This window comes from Desarmillaria tabescens, assembly GCF_030435595.1.
Source record: "Desarmillaria tabescens strain CCBAS 213 chromosome Unknown EV420scaffold_369, whole genome shotgun sequence".
In the NCBI taxonomy this organism is placed as follows: domain Eukaryota; kingdom Fungi; phylum Basidiomycota; class Agaricomycetes; order Agaricales; family Physalacriaceae; genus Desarmillaria; species Desarmillaria tabescens.
Genome location: NW_026848668.1, coordinates 8,585 through 26,332, shown reverse-complemented (window position 1 = coordinate 26,332; position 17,748 = coordinate 8,585). Strand labels below are relative to the sequence as shown.

The window sequence follows — 17,748 nt, the reverse complement described above, 5'->3', positions numbered from 1 at the left end:
AGTGCGTACGATGCACTCGATTCGATGATTCTTCCCTATCTTGAGGACTTGTGTGTTACGCACAAGACGAGGTAGTTTGAGGAGATATCGATATGGTCAAGACGAGGAACGACTGTCAGGATTTTGTCCACAACGACCCATCAAGTTCAGACATACCAAACGAACTCATCGAATGTTTTCTCCCCGTAAAGTACCCGCGCGCTTGCGTGTATATCCTTCTCCCTGTTTTACCTCACTCTCAGTCTCACACTCCTTTCTCATCCCGGCTATGTGGGCGCTGATATTATCATCGTCCATGTCTGTACACGTTCGTCTTCAACGTCGTTCTCTTGCCAGGCTCCCCTCTTGCCTCATCAATCGCTTAGATCCTGTCGTTGGAAGTCGGAGCGCGTACAGCACGCCCGGTTTCAGGGCTACATCATGCGCTTCACCTGGTCGTAAGCAACAAGAGAATATACGATGTACTGAATATGACCTTTCCTATCTCGGGGACTTTAGATTACGAGCAAGATGGAGGGATGGTTAAGACGAGAAAAGGCTCATGGAACTTGGATACCAGGTCGTCGTAGTGGGAGAAGATGAATGCGCAGTTTCGGAAGGAGAGTTTCTGTCGGTTGACGACGAGATTTCGTGCTATATAATGTGGGGACTGTTGAGGGTTAGTTAGGCGTTCTTTCAGTGGATCCGAACGAAAGCGGGTAGCAGCACTCTTCACCACCGGCCGCGACTTCACACAGAAATGAAAGCTGTAGAGAATATCCTGTAAGAAGACAAGGTTTTAGTGAGAGGAATGATAATATATAACATTGCTGCGACGCACCTTTGGTACTGAAAAACGCATCCCTAATAGTATTCGCGACAGAGGGACCTCAAGCTATAGCGCCGTAGAACCGATATATAATATTTTGGTATGTGCAGTCAAGCTTTGGTGCGAGGAGGAGGAAGCGGTAGTCAAGTGATAGAAGCGGAGAGAATCAGCGGGAAGTCGGGATTTTCCTTCTTCTGCGGGAAGAATAGTAGGTCGAATTCTCGACGTCAGGTTCCTCGTCATTGTCGGGTTGAGTCTCTCCTTCAGCAGGTTTCTTCTCCCTTGCATTGTCGGATACGGCAGAGAAAGGCATGTCCACGGGAGATGGTGTTACCAGGCAAACATTGCGAAAGGCGCCGGTACCGCATGTTGAAGGCTGTTGAAGGAAACTTCGGACAAGTCGGTCTGGAGTTCTGCTATTTTCTTTTCGAACTGCGCACGGGCCTGCACGATGGCAGACGAGTGCTAAACGGATGCTGCCTTCCTGCATGAAGCAACCTACAGCCTGTGAGCCGGTATAGGTCCAATCTTCCCAAAGTAGCCAATCCTATAAACGAAGTTATAGATTTTGTATTCAAGATAACAAAAACCTAGAATACATAATGACAGAAGACGAATGAAAGCGATAATTCTAAGAGTATGTACGTTACATATTCAAAAAGCAATGATAACAAAGGCAAACGAGTCATAGAAATAGTTAATCAACGGTGTCCGTTTTTTAGTCGTACATGTCGTTACGATGACTTTCCTACCCTTCCAAAATGGCTCATATGTGCAACCCCCAATCCTGAATGTCGGCCTTCGCTCCGCCGCTACTTCCAAGATGGTCGTACATTCCTAGCGCCCTCCCTAGCGTCTCGTCGTTCAAACCTCTCAACCTCAAACATTTTTGGAATAACCGTTTCTCTACCCCCCATCCGACGCGGCTAGCCACATGTTGTCCAGCCACGAGACGCTTGATTACCTTCGCCCGCATCCGTTGCTTATGCACGTTAATCAACGGCTCCATCTGTATCCCAGCCGGTAATGGCTGCAGCGCGCTGAACACTTCAGGGTGAGAGAGCGCATCGTAACTGTATGTGACCAAATCGATGGAAACAGGTGTAGTGGGAGACGTGGGGTCAATCAGATCGGGCAGATGAGAATACTCTGTCAGCTGAGAAAGATATATCCCGATGAAAGGAATACATTCCGTAATATCGGCCTGTTTCGATGACGTGCTGGTGCTATTATGGGTGGAATGCGTAGGTCTCGCTTTGATTGGTGCGCCGCTAGCTCTGTCCCCATTGGTTGTATGGGCGTTTCCATTCGTCGTCCCGACACCCCCACTGACGATGGACGGCGCATGTGAAGATGGCTCGATTGGCTTCGCGTCGACAATGGTGTCCACTGCATGTCGGATGTGCCTGAAATTGTCGTCGCTCGTCGTCCACGTCTTCAAGTCATCGAAGGTGCGTTTGTCTTGATGCGAGAGGCTCTCCCATCTACGTTTCATAGCCCTCTTTACCCAAGGACTTTGCAAGGCGCTCACGATAGCGACGACGGTGTTATAGCTACCCATTTCGTACGATTTCTAAACGTGCCACATAAGGTTATTTGACGCTGTCAGATTTAATGATTAACACTTACGATGGCGATCTTGAGGAACTTAGCGACCACCTTTAAACGCTCGATTGGGGGCGTCAACACAACCTCGGAGACCGTGAAATTAGCCATCAGATTGAACCTCGCTCTCACGGCCGCGAGCGCACTCGTCTTCTCAGGGAATCTCCCTTCTGCTTTCCATCTCGCTCTGTCTTTGAGGTACTGAGCCCAATCCAGTACATCTACCTCATTCTCTCGACCAATCCAATCGTCCAAGATGAGCTCTTCAAATTTGATGCTAATGAACAGTTCTCGATCAATCATACCGAAATGCTGAGCAAGACTCTCAGCGGTATAGCTAAGAATGAACGATTTATGAGAGCGGGGTGCTTCATGGGGAGCAAACTTAGATGAACGGGGAAGATTCGTGTTGGGGGCGTTAGAACTTGCAGAAGACACGGTCGCGGCGTTAGATGACGAAGTTGATGGGATATCATTCGGCATACGGCTCTGGAGGATTTCCAAGGGAACCGCGTCTTCGGGAGCAGGTTTTGCTTGCGGAGAACGTTGAGAAGAGGATTCCCCAGGACTTGGAATACTATGCGACGCTTGCGTTGCTATTGGAGTCGTTACAACGTCAGCCGTAGGACTATCAGCGGCCAAAAATTGCTCCGCATCCGTATACGACGAAGCAATGGAGGCAGCGTCGAGATTATCAGAGGGCGAACGTAAACCCCCCGTTTCATCGTCGCCCCTTTCGCTGCCGTCATCTTCATCAGCTTCGTCATCATAGATATCTTCATCTGAGAATCGTGGTTCCTCATCTTCATAATCGCCAGTCGCCATGCGAGCCTGCATAGTCTTCACCCAACCATCTACCTTAGATGCCTTCTCCTGCTGACGTTTCGGATTGATCTGACCCTCCAAGCGACGCAGAGCATCTTCTACATCACCTGCTTCACCATCATCACTCAAGGAGTCGACTAGTGCATTAACCTGCCACTGCTGTATAGCCCCTCCAAGGCCTACCCCAGAGGCAGACGAGGCAGCCGAACTCGCTCCTGACTCATATGCCATCGATTCATGCGATACTATTCCCATCGATGAAACGCTTTCTGATCGACGCACAAACTCAAAGTCTCGGCGGAGCGGTAACCTCCGTAGAGGCTTTCGTAAACCGGGGGGTGAAGCAGGACTTCCGGCAGCATGCTCAGACGATGTGTCTGATAGGTCCAGTTCGTCGATCGATACGACGTCAAACTGCCAAGGAGACTGGAACGCCGGGAACTTGGCTGAATTCCGATCGGCGGATAGAGGCTCACCGAAAGAGTCCGTGGAAGATGTTCTCGTCCAGAGAGACTGTATCAGCCTCCGGTGTTCGAGGGCGCATTTCATCATCTATCGAAGAGGTGCTAGAGAAAGAGGAGTGCCGGCGTGGATGTAGGAAGGCGGCCTTTCCATAGATATTGAAGATGGCGAATCTGAAGAAGGCGCGCTGACTTCATCAGAATTATCGACAGATGAATGCACGGGAATTGGAGAAGATTCACGAGCCTGTGCTGGTGGAGTAGGAACTTCGGGTTTAGTCGGTGCTGCAGAAGTGGGCGTAATGGTATTGGAAGAGGCGGCTGCATTTAAATTATCTGGTGGTGGCTCGATGAGCTTAAGATATTGCTCAACTCCACCTTGAACAGTTAATAGATCCCGGGATACTGAGAGCTCCAAATCAAAAGCGGACACGTGGGTGGTGTATGCATCCAAAGGTGTTCGAGGCGCTGTCCTATTGTTCAAGACACGCTTCCATCGACCAAGACGGCCAATGGTCTTCACCAAAGCTGTTTTCACGAACGCGCGAGATAATGCGTTGTGATGGATAGGTAATGTTGCCGAGGTTTGTACGAACGGAGCGGCGGCTTCTTCACCGAGACCAGAGATGTGATCCGGTCGTGGTAATATAGATAATGACGAAAAGGCTATTGAGTTGGTCCCTGAGGGTGATAGATTGGGGCCGAGATGAATGTTGCTGATATGTGCATTGGGTGGATAGTTTGGCGCATATATGGGCGCATCGTCATCCTCTGGTACGAAGTCCAAATCCAACTCGCTATCGTCTTCCTCCCTATGGAGCTTCTTAGTTGCCTCAGCAAACTTTTCCCCGAGCAGATGCTCTTGTTTCCCTGAAGAGTTCTCTTGTTGAACACTAGTGCTAGTCGGTCGGGATTTCGCTTTTGAAGATGTACGCGTATGCGCCTTCTTACAGTCCTGCGCAATCTTCTTCAACTTCTTGACAATACTCTGGGCAGAAAAAGATGAGTTTCGTGACCCTTTAGGAAGTAAGGAAAGAAGCTTACCAGGCCATCACTATGCTTTTCCAGTATAGGATCGCGGATCAAAGCATTTAACCAACTCGCAAAAAGTAATCTCAACTCCCGATTCGGCAAAAAGTCTACGGTGAAGAAGGTCAAGAGCCAGTACCGAAACGCAACAAATGTCCGAACGCGGACAATTCTCCGGACCATCTCGTCACTCGGTGAAGTGGGCTTCTGAAGGGCCCAATGGAATCGACAAATTAGAAGATGACACAGATCGACCGCGCCGATATAAGTGCGGTAAGTGAGGAAAAAGTCCAGTAATTCATCGTAATTCAATTCGCTCGTCAGCTGTGCGATCCATCGTTCAATGGATGCAGCGACAAGAATCTTTTGAAGCTCCTCCCTTGGCGAAATCTTTAATTGGGGAACCTCTGGACTCTTCCCCTTGCGACTGCGGCGTCTTGAAAGGCTCGAAACAGATGAATAACTGCCTTGCGACACAGACTTATCGTCACTATCATGCCTGACTTCGCCCCATATGACAAATCGAGGATCATTCCGCGGTGCAGCTACATTGCCTTCAGACAGTGTCAATCTGATGACTGCCGTTTCTTCAGCCTGAGCGGAGAGCTTATCAATAAGCGGAACTCCTCGATATGTCTGGATAACATCGAAAACGTCAGTCGAAAATCGAGAATGCATGGCTGTCTCAGGGCTAGGCATATATGGATCCGGTTCAGACTCCGCATTATCGGGTGGTCGTAGGCGGATAGCAGAGGGAGAGCGAGTGAGCTCTTTCTGCTCAGAGGATAGCTCCGACAGTATGGGGGACATCGGGACATTGCTAGTAGATGCTACTTTGCTCGGAGACTCGGACTGGCGAGCTGTTAAACCGGATTCAAAAGATTGCATCTCGCGTAGCCGAGTCGAGCGGAGGCGGTCGAGACCGGGTTTTCGCGGTGAATCGAATTGTACTCCGGGTCCAAAAGGCCGCATGATAGGTGTAATAGGGATGGATGGAACAGAAGGACCAATGTCGACGTCCTCCTCAAAGCTTTGTGAAGATGTACTGAGAGAACCGAAGGACGTCCAATCCATGACTTTGCCAAACAAGTCCATCCCTCCATTATTAAGGGAGGCATCAATTTCCGGGAGTCGAGGAGCATCAACCGAGGTGACGCTATTAGAATATGGGCGGGTAAGCACAGGATCCCCGTCCTGTGTACGGGGATTAACTATGTCCGGTATCGATCGCGTCTTCCTTAATTTCCTAGGTCCGGTGCTGCTCGTCGTTGTCGTTGTTGTCGCCGTTGTGGAATTACTATTCCTGAACAAATTCGGAAGTGCGTGTACACTCATTCGTGAACGCCGCTTTGACCGACTTGGATGAGACTGCGCCGGCGCGCGCTGAATAGTAAATTCTACCTCAGCTGCTGAGGCGGCAGGGGCTGACTGATCCCGATGGCTGTCATAAGGCGCCGTCAATTGTAATCCTTAGAGATAAGCAAAGGACACGCACCCAACTCGGAACATCTGCTTCCCGTGTTGGTTCACGAATGCGGTTATAGCGTATGGTGACCTTACGTCCTTCCCTACACCGTAATGCTGGTCATACCGACGCTTGAGCTCGCGTGCTGCGGGTCCGGATGATGTTTCGACAAAGCTTCCATCGGCTACAAGGCCTTCGTCAGTCTCTGAAGAAACACTTGAAAGGCACTGAGATGAAAGGAAATGCACTCACGAGCGATAGATATGTCGGCGGTAGCAATGTCGGGAGCCAGCGGGTCCAGACTCGTACCCTCGTCAGAGGAGTCTGGGTAGACAAACGAGGCCTGGGACACGTTCGTCGACGGCGTCGGTATGGGAAGTAGTTGAGAAGAGCTGGTCGAGGACGTAGGTGACTGTGCCGCGGAAGAGGAGGGTGATACAGGTACTATAGTGGACAGATCTGGCATGGTGTTACGGCTAGACGATGCCTGTGGTGGTCCTGCACGCGAATGGTCGTCAACGCCTGGGTTTGAAGGCCCGCCCAGACTGGTCATGATGAGATGGGGATGCAAGAATTACAGTGACAAATGCGGAGACAAAAGACGAAAACTATTGAAACATTCTATACAGAGACCGAATATATCGCAGGAAGTGTCGTTAACTTGAATTACAGCTCGTGAAGAGATAATGAAAGCGAATTGGCGCTGGGGTGGTAGGTAGTGGGGTCGACAGAATGGGTACCGGCAGGTAAAGGTTAAGGAAGAATGACGTTCCTGAGTAAGCGAAGAGGACGTCGTCGTGGTCAACGTCGTTCACCGTTGTCCACCGTGTTCGTCGCCGATGATGGTGGTGGTAGATGGTCAAGATTGTTGGGACGACGAAAACAAAAGGGTAGCACGTGATTTCACTTCGCGTCTACCGATTTTTCTGCCGTTAACTTCTTGCCACCTACCACCACTACCAACACCAGCAGAATGTCCATCGTTACGATACGAGTACGTTTTATCTTTCACAGAGCTTTGAGGTATCTGATATCTCTTCAGAACGTCGAATTCATCAACAATCCAGCTCGATTTTCCGACGTGTACCGCTTTCGGGTCACTTTCGAGTGCATAGCACCACTGAAAGACGGTACGGTGGCATCCAGGACGTTAGGCGCGCACATGTCAGGCTCACTTCACTATCAGATCTCGAATGGAAGCTCATCTATGTCTCGTCTCCCGGCAACGAAGAGCTGGACCAAGAACTTGACGATTGTCTTGTTGGACCTGTGCCATCCGGCGTCAACTCATTCGAGTTCGAAGGTTCTCCCCCGGATCCCTCAAAAATACCCTTAGAAGATGTCCTTGGAGTGGCAGCTTTAATCCTAACCGGTTCGTACAAGGACCAGGAGTTTGTTCGAGTGGGATATTATCAGAATACGGAATACGACAACGAGGAGATGAAAGAGACGCCCCCGTCAAAAGTCATGTTCGAGCGGCTAGTGAGAGATATCAGTCTCAAGCCCCGTGTAACGCGATTTCAGATAAAATGGTGCGTTTGAGCCTGCCACTCGGAATACTCTTCTCTCATATCTTTTTAGGGATGTCGCGCCTCCGCGACAAGAGGGAGTGGCAAACTGGTGCTGCCGCATCTGCTCCTGTTCCTTCTGCCGACGATTTAGACTCTGGAGAAACACCGGCACCCAACGGTGCACCCTCATAGCCGCGAAGATGCCAATCATTTCCTTGGAGTTGTTTCTATGATAGTGGGTGTAAGTTGTTCGAGTTGGTATTATATCCCTTTCTTGGTCGTGTTGTAGCATATATCAGATGGTAATCGACGTGTTTTCCTTGACATTGAACTGAAAGGCATTCTGTGGATCATATTCACAGCTGCTATCCAACGTTTTGTTTATTTAACAAAGGGCTTCTCTAGGATCGGTTTTCTGACGCGAATTGGGGCGAACTAGGTGCTTTACCTTCAGCCTCGTCGCCAGATAGGATTGAGTGTCAAAGCTAAAGGCTCCAGGCGCGTTGGCGTTCTGATTTACCGTAAGCATCAGTGCTAGTCGATCACAGTGACCAATATTAGGGTTATCAACAAAGGTAAAAGAGACTTGAGACAGCCCCCACTTTACCTCGCATCAACAGCGGCAATCTGCACTGGTACGAAAGCACATTTTTGCCCGCTGAACACAGCTCTTGAAATTGTATGGGCAATGACAAGGGAGGGAGGGGCAAGAAGTGACTATATCATACTGATAAATAATAGAGCGGTTTACCCCACCCAGTAAGGCTGATTTCAGATTCGTGGCTAATTTGACCCATCTCACGCTGTTTTAGCGCTAAATACACCCTCGGAACCCCCCTGCGAAATAGTCGTGATCCCTCATAGTATTGATCACAATTCGACGTTTCTAAGAATATATGAGGCCCGAGTAAGGTGGTGGAACAGTGAAGTTTCTTCCCGTTTCTAATATTATTTAATCCCACTTCAACATCTAAAATTTATGTAAAGCGCAGACTCAAAGCCGTCTTCCCCTTTACTCTTTACCTACTCTAACTACATGGTTCTGAGAGGATCTGAATGTGTAAGATCCCTCAACCACGCATCGAGCTGGAGAGCACACTTTTACCCAGTCTACTTACAAAGAATACACGAGTCTACGATGAGTCCAAAAATGAACCCGTCATTTGTAGACTACGATAACAATGGCCCGGGGTTGTGTGCTTCAAGCTGGTGCTGTAGCAGATGTAAGATTGGTATCAACACGCTTTCCTTGACATTGAGATAAAGGGTATTCCGAGTCTGTAGAATGGTGTCCGGTAACGAAAGTACTGAATGTACATAAATTGTCAGTTCTTGGTATCATTGCATCGGGAGTATCTTCCAACAGCACAAAATCAGCCTTCTGGAACGCATCAGGAGAGAACATCCTTACCTCGGAATAAATAGATGAACTACTCTTCGACCTTTCTCCAGCTCTCGGACGCCCCCTGCCGTCTTTCCTGGGCGCTCCGTAGGACAAGCGCCAGCAAGACGAGCGCTTCCACAGGCGCTATAAAGCATTGTACAATGAGAATCCACAATTCCCCATTGTCCTCCCCAATAGCCTTGTCCCCAAGCAAGACCGTAACCAACAAAACGACCGTGAAAGCCCCCAACCACATAGCACCCACCGCCGCCCCACAAATAATACTACCCAGCGTCGTCGACGAGGCAGGATCTAAGCGGGCGCTATTCCGGTACTCCAAAACGAGGATCGTCACATGGTAAATGAGGGTGACCGCATAGACCGCCGGGATCGTGAAGAACGAGTCATATCCCAAATGCAGCATGGAAAATATGAAAACGATGCTGGAGATAAAGAGCGATGCGCATGTCAACAAGAACAGCGGCGGCCCGCACTCGCGTGTAAGTTTTGGCATCGATGCTGGGCGCTCAACGCTCCTCGAGGGTAGTAGTAGTACAAGATTCTCAGTGAGAAAAGATAGTGGTCACTGAACGTGCGGTAGAATAGGAACCCGTATGTCAGCTTGTAAGTATTTATCGAAAGCGGCGATGATTCCGTTTCCATCTCGTCAAGATAGATAATCCTGGGAAAACATGACAACAGTGTGATGATACCGGATCCACTGTCCAACAGCAGCCAGTAGCTGTGCGTCTGGTGCTTGGTTGCCGACTTGCGTGTGCTCATAGTCTTCCAGAGGAAACGCAGAATGGTCCATCAGCTCGAAATGATCCCGAAGGGCTAGTTCTGCCTGAGTATGGAGTTTCGACCGTGATGGTAACAAGAAACAGACAAATGGAAGTCAAAGAAAACAGTTTATGTTACAACGAACAATGACGCTGTGTATTCCGAGGGTCACGAGTTTCCGTCGAGACGGTTTGCAATTACACCAATTACAGGCATGACGATAACTTGTACACATGTTAATTTTGCAGGTTTCTATCTCTACACGAGTCGACTTCGGTACACCAGAACGTACGCTGAAGAATCTTCTCCACCGCCGTCCAGGGTACCCAATTTGTCCTTGGGGAACACGGATACTTTGTCGTCGTCAAACTTGTACCAGTCTTCATCGGCTTCAATGGTATCAAGAGCGTTGATGTCCATGTCAGCGACCGGAGCTGTACAGAAACATAAACAAATGTCCACCCGTAAAATGAAACTGACGTACCTCCAGAGTATGACGGGTCGTGAAACACGCTTTTCTTAGCGAATCCAATATAATGACCTGAATCTGCAGCTGCACCTTTGTGTGTTACGATGGCTTGGAATGTGTAATTAGCCAGGTGATTCAACATAAGGCACGAAAACTTCTTACCCACGAGATCGTACAACCCACTCCAACTTGCTCCGATATCGGCTTTGATGGCGGGATCTACAAGATTATCAATCTCTTCCCGTTCTTTGGCTCTCTTAACTGGTTCCGGTTCTCCGTCATCAACATCCATGGCTTGAGCTTCCGCACCGCCGGCCAAGCCTCGGCGCCTCATTCGAGCTTTCCGACGTTCTGCTCGACTCTTCTCGATCTCTACTAGACGTCGGTTCACTTTCGTGAGCTTGTCTTTGAGGTCGTCTGATACGATTTCCAGGGCATCGTAAGTGGTCGGGAACTTGACTTTACGCTGCAGTCCGATCAAGTTAGATTGGTAGTAGAGACAAGGGGATTTCGCGTACCATGATCTTCGCTTTGCGTCCAACATCGGCCCTCCACGCGAATCGGACCATGTGAACAGTAAGGTAAGCAGGTAGACGCGTAAGGCGCGTGGTTTGGATATAGGACGCGTCATGTCCGAGACTAGGGGAGTGTTTCGTAAGAGTCGTTTTCAGTGACTACCGACGACATGAGCACATTATGATTACATGAAATAATACAAAAACTCACGTTGGAGATTCCAGTGGCCATATAATTCGTATTAATTGAGATGTGGCACTCCAATTTCATGACCTTCTCGGTGGTAATAGTAGGAGGTTCAGGTGTTTCTGATGGATCCACTTCAAGCTTCGTCACCCGCTGGATCTCACCGGCCATCCATTGATCAAGGAACCTCTTGCTTGGATCATCCGAGTCGGGGACTTCACGCAGGGAATTGAGGATTTGGCTGTAAGCTTCTTCCGCGTCTTGTTGAGCGAATCCACGAGGTGCCCCGCCGCCGCCGCTTCTGTCCATTTCGCCAAACTGGGGATGTACTTGCCGAAGTGCGGTCAGGAAGGCGTAGGGAACGACAGGTTCCGTGGTGCGAGACATGCTGTTGTAAAGGTCGCGAATGGTCAATACAAGGGGTGGTGTAGTGGCTGCCTTGTTGAGCGCCAATTGAAGAGGTGGTATGGCTCGGATAGCTTGAATTGTAGAGTTCATGTAACAAGTATTTCCCAAGCTAAAGAAGTTCAGTGAAAAGATATGATAACGCTAGAATGAAAAGAGATACTTTTTGAGGCCCACAGGCATCGCCAATGCTTCCGCAAGCTCAGAGTCTTCCATATCTGCAGCGAGATAGTCATTAAACCGTGTCGCTGAAATTCAGACAATATTGTCGCACCTTCAAGGAAAGTAATAGGCTTTTCCGGCGGCTTGGGAAGCTCTCCGGCGGCACCGATAACCATGAACGTCTGTCCGGCCTTGGGATTTATTTTCTTCCAGTCTGTATCATCCTAGCAGCTAATCAGTTCAACATCGATGAAGAATTTTCTTGCAAGGGCCTTACCTTGAGAACGCCACCCTTTACCATGACCTTCATGCGGTCCACTGGGACGCCAGTGACCTGGTAAATCGCTTCCTTGAAGTGCAGAGGCGGTAATTCGGGATTAAGGACGACATTGTGTGTCTTGCCAGCATGCTTGATGTTCACGTCCATCTTACGCGTCGTCAGTCACAGTCACGGAGAGAATATATGGCAATGCACGTGATTCATCGGCAATGACCGAATTAAGATGACGAGGAGTATTTTGAGTCAGGAATTATTTCGAATCAGTACAGTTCACTACACGAAATTCCAGAGTTACAGTTATTTACCGGTCATTGCAACACCATGGTTCAATGAAACACTTAGCCTCTTGCTCTCCCTCCCTTCATCCTTCATCATCAACTTGTATTACATTGCTGATGTGTATTGTATCTTCATGTTCTGCAGTGATTCTTCATATGTGACATGAATAATATTCCGAGAAATTGAGGCTTCTGTTCTAAAAATATCTGTTTTCTCATGAACTCAAAATCTGACCTGGAAATGTGTGTCCTCCATCTGAATGTAATCACCCACAAAGGCCTCAATAATGTTAATGACCTTCTGAAGAACCTGTATGACAGGTTTGAGACCAAGCAGCCATTATCTGAGGAGTCTAGGGCATAAATAAAAGTGCGGTTCTGCCAAGCCATCACCTTTGATGGGCAGTCTGACAGTCCAATGCATCCATTATTGCCCTGCTGCCTCCAAACTTTATTTCTCCTCTTGCTTAATTTTTTACTATGCCTGGACATGCCAAATCAAACTCGAAAAAGTGCCAGATTGCTCGCAAATGCCATGACCAGCTAATGGAAAAGGCAGTCATTGCAAATGATTGCATACAAGAATGAGCTTGTCAAACTACCTGATGCTCCTCAGAAAGGTGCAAGAAAAATCTGCAAAGATTTTGAGGCTGTATATCAGAGAGAGACTGGAAAGGAGATCTCACTTTGCTATAGCACTCGAGCGATTCCGAGTAGCTGACTAATGAGGTTTGGGTACATGGGCCGGACTGTTTCAATGACTCAAAATAGCCTAGAATACCCATGCCACGATAATGCTGTGAAAACGGATTTGTACTCACACCTTTGAGCATCTTTTTTTTACTGTATCTTATTGTTGTATAGTATTACACATTCTTACATTCAAACCTAGTCAAAATTCCCAACCAATTGGAACCTACAGTAAATATCCAGTTTTGCTGTTTCATTGACCGGTAAATAACTGTATGCGATTATATGCTCTTGAAATTCTTGTCCTAATTTTGTTCCCATTCCGGGTGACCCCAAAATGGATATGTGACGTCACGCTATTACCATACACTCCATGTTGCACAGCCTGACGTCTACGTGTTTCTCTTTCATCTTCACCATGACCATCTACTACTCCCTTACTTTTTTCCTGCTCGCCGCAGAAATGGGCACCTTCTGCCTCATCGTGTTGCCTCTACCACACACAGTCAAGAAGCGTGTCTTCAACTTTCTATCCACCTCGCCGTTTGTCGCCAAAATCGCCTATGCCTTGAAGATATCTTTCATCTTCGTTGGAATTCTATTTTTCGACGCTCTTCAGCGAATGTTCCGTGTTACCGCCGAAGCTGAGCTCGCAAAGTCGGGCCAGCAGGGTGTTTCTGACGTGCGCACGGAGACCAACCTTGCTGCGCGTAAATTCTAGTGCGTTCGCTGACTCGATGTGGAACGTGGTCTGACGTGTTTCTTTAATGCAGTTCTCAAAGAAACGTATATCTTACCGGCTTCACTCTCTTCTTATCCCTCGTCCTTACGCGTACCTTTTCCATCATTCTCGATCTCATCCAAGCCCAGGAGGAGCTGTTGAAACACAAAGGCAACGTGAGCCACCGTTTTCCCCTTTGAAAAAGCATGTCTGAGCGTTTGGTAGGGTGATGTTGAGTCATCGAAGAAGGAGCTGGAGAAGCTGCGAAAGAAAGCAGATGAATCGGTATGCCACTCACTGTTCCGTCATCACCGCCAGGCTCATTTTCTCTAGGATGCCTTGAAGCGCGATCTAGAGAAAGCAAACAAAGACCTTGAGGCTCTCAAATCTCAGGCTCTCTCTCAGGCAGCTGAATACGACCGTTTGTCCGACGATTACAACAAGGCATCCGGGTCGTCTCCCAGGAGCAAGTCAGATTGAGTGGCCCTCCTAGAAGCTCCAACATGATCCTTTTCTTTTTGTCCTAAAACGGGAAATGTACGATGTCGTTGTACATAGTAATCTACGTTGGCTTTGAATACTATTGGGGGAACGTCAGTAGTTGAAGATCGGATACATCTGCACCTACAGTGGTAAATAGACAACAATGACCTTGTCAATGTTCAAATTATGTACATTTTCAGTTCGCTGTTTTCTCGCAGACATGTTAAATTTCATAAAGAAGTTGACACCGCCATCAGCTCACGCAGTAACCCACTGCGCCTGAAGCCCTTGAGCTCATGCGGCGGGGGCGGCAACGCACACGGGCAGACACGAGCGCAAGGTACAAAAATACCAACCGGAGACCATTTATCGTCGTAAGCACATCCGGAAAAATCAGTAAAGAGGGAAGCTAATGAATAACCTGTACCACTGGATCAGCTGAACATCATGGTGAACAGAACCGTTAATGCTAGCCGCGTCTAGAGATACTTACGGGCCGATTTCTCCGAAGCTTCTTTCAATGCCATGCACTGCCATGCAGCGTTGATGCCTTGCGTTACCACCTTGGTTCACGACTATGCCTTCCTCCCAAGATATGTCCAATAAAAACGAGAGCAATTCTGCTGAAAGAATGCGCCAGCCTGAAGCCGAAAGTTCGACCTACTACTCGTCACGCAGAAAAAGGAAATCTAAGAGAGGATCGATGGGCATGAAGAGAGGTGAATATTTAGTTAAAGGTAGGTGTTATTGATTGTTACTCTACCGTCGCGAAACTCATTTCAATTTAAGGGAGTGGTCCATTCGACTACGAACAGAAATTCCCCGAAGACAAGCGGTACGAAGAGCTAGGACTTGCGGCCAGGGTATGGAGAACATACCTTGAAGAGTGCGCTGGGTTTGACATCGACATGGTGGAGGGATGGAGGGACGGATTGGATGTTCTGCTAGTTTTCGTGAGTACAACTACTAATACATCTAATTTCCCTTCGTTAATGAATGAATAGGCTGGTCTTTTTTCCGCGGTGGTCACTACGTTCGTCGCTCAGACATCGCAGAGCCTTCAAGTCAACTATGGTCAAGTCACGTCCTCGCTGCTATTCGAGCTCATCGATGTCCAGCGCGCAGCAGCCAATGGTTCCCTCGTGGACAACGTCCCTCGTTCAGGCCTCACTCCATTCTCAGAATTCCGCGCTACGGCTTCCGATTCGTTGGTCAATGGACTGTGGTTCACCAGTCTCTCATTCAGCCTGACTACTGCACTCTTCGCTGTTCTGACGAAGCAATGGATTCACCAGTACATGGCAGTACCATCGGGCGCGCCTAAAGACAGATGCCGTGTACGTCAATTCCGATACATGGGACTTCAGCAGTGGCATGTGGCTTTCATTATTGGACTACTACCTGTCCTGATGAGTGTATCGCTCTGTGTCTTTTTAGTGGGTCTAGTTGTTTTTCTAGTCCCGCTGCAAGTGTCGATTGCATCCGTCGTTGGGTCTATCACATTCATATCCTTCACTGCGTATTTCGTCACCAACTTCCTGCCCATCATATACCCCTCGTGCCCATACAAGACACCACTGTCACAGTATATTTTCCCTCTTTATTCCGACATTGCCCATAACGGCATCTTCACTTCAATCATCTCTCCGATTTCCAGATACTGGTCTGGATCTTCACTAGTTCCCAAAAAGGCTCTGATTCATACACTTCGAGAAGCAGAGCGTGAAGCTGTTAAGCTGAGTGCCGATGAAATAGACGTGTGTGCCTTGTCCTGGTTATTTTGCACATCCTCCAATCCGGCCGTACAGAGGATTGTTGTGGAGGCAGTTAGTGCATTACCGTTGAAGTCCGTGGCGTCTCTAAAGCACCGCGCAAAAGGAATATCAGAGATGTGCATAACCACCAGTGCCGTGCTCTGTCTGTCCTATGACTCCCATCCTCAGGAAGGCAAACTTGATAGGCTCATTCGCACCAGTCTGCGTTTTGCCATGGATGAAAAGTCCTTCTTTAGTCACATATGTACACCGGAACCCGAAGCGGAAAAGAAACGGTTATCTCCGGATGTCTACGCAGAACTTTTGTCTATTCGGCACGATCAACTCTATCTTCAAGAGATCCCAAATTTAATCTCGACAGACAAGGACCTTGATCTGCAGCCCATTGTATGGGGCAATCTACTCCAGCAGCAAATATCTTTCTCTATGGAAGAGGATCTTGTCCAATGGTTATTCCATGCAATTCCATCATCTTATTGGCACATCGACTCCACCCCTCCTCTAGTATTGACATCGAACGGACTCCAGATTTGTTCGGTTCCTAACACAGACCATCGTGCTGTATCCCTTTGGACAGCCATCAACACTCATCTGTACCCATACGTAGCTGATGTCATACTTCAAAGGCATGCAGATACTATGGACAGCGTTTATCATCATGGCTCCGTTGATGAATTCCCGGAACCTCGGGATTCCCGGCTATGTTCTCTGTTGACGGTAGCTGGCTCACCCTCCATCCAAAAAGCCTATGGCCACATTCTTTCTCTTGATAGCTTGTTTGGAGGTGTTACTCGCAGTATCGGGACTTGTATGGCTGTCGACTTGTTTCAGCTGCATGACGAAATTCCTTCTTTCAAACTAGACGGCAATCGTTACGGAGTGTTGAAGCTCCTATACACACTAGTTTCAAACAACGAATTTGGTGGTGATGCTTCTGTTCGAAGTCAAGACCTGCGTATCACATTGATGGTATTTCTTCGGGTGCTCAATTCGACGTCTCCTCGTCCTCGTTTCCTTCCTGAGGACTGGTGCACACCAATCATGGCAGCTAACTTTGTCCGAATTGCTTTCCAGGATGAAGCATGGACATCACGCGATGAACCACTTCACTCTCGCGATAACGCAACCTTTGGTCATTTTTCAGCAGCGGTTGAACTAGTCCATTATTTTCTCCGATTCCCCCCCGTGATGAATGAGACTTTTTCTCGTTTTGTTTCTGGGCGTCTTCTTGATCCAATAGCGAATTTACGCGGTGATGATTTATACTTTCACCGTGCCTTATCAATGGTTTTGGATGCGTTTATCACCGGGTTGGAATCCGATATACTGAAACCTGAAACTTTTCAGCAGTCTATAACGTACCTATTCGAGCCCACAAATCTTTTCACCGTTTGCGCGGTTCTCCTCATGCAGAACAAGGCTCCTTCGGCTCTTCGTCGCCTCGCGCTCCTTCGTCCGGGTAATCCCGCATGGCGAGAGTGCTTAAAGAAACTTGACACCATTCCTGCACACTTCGAAATCGAAGAGTTTTCTACGAGACGTTCTGACGCCATTTGGGATTTTAAAACATTTGTTGAAGGAGGTCGCGTCGGAGTCTACAGAATCGATATGCCTGGTTGTCAGACACCGCGACGAGGTCATGATGGGAGCTACCGTCCGGAAAATACGCCGCCGAGAACTAAATTATGGCTGAGGTTATGGAATCAGTTTTGGTTGCATCGTGGTGGTCGGTCCACCAGCGCAGAAGTCGCAATGTTCAGCGGTAATGGTCAAGTGTAAAATTCCTTCTGGATATATATATATCAATATTATTAGACGTAGGACTCGGATAGTTGCCTATTGAACAAGTTTTCTTTCATGCAATTCTCATGCACGCAGCGTTTGAAGACCTATTCCCATGCATAGAAAGTTC

The 17,748-nt window shown here is 48.3% G+C and overlaps 1 protein-coding gene across 1 annotated transcript; it reads left to right on the top strand.

Moving 5' to 3' along the window:
* Positions 1 to 12,644: 12,644 nt before the first annotated feature.
* EV420DRAFT_1608927 (uncharacterized protein) lies at positions 12,645 to 12,943 on the top strand (the record flags this gene model as incomplete). The annotated part of the gene is given in 2 exon segments (XM_060475051.1): positions 12,645 to 12,728; positions 12,739 to 12,943. Coding segments are annotated over 2 exon segments (227 nt in total), but the record flags the coding sequence as incomplete, so codon positions are not given.
* Positions 12,944 to 17,748: the final 4,805 nt, after the last annotated feature.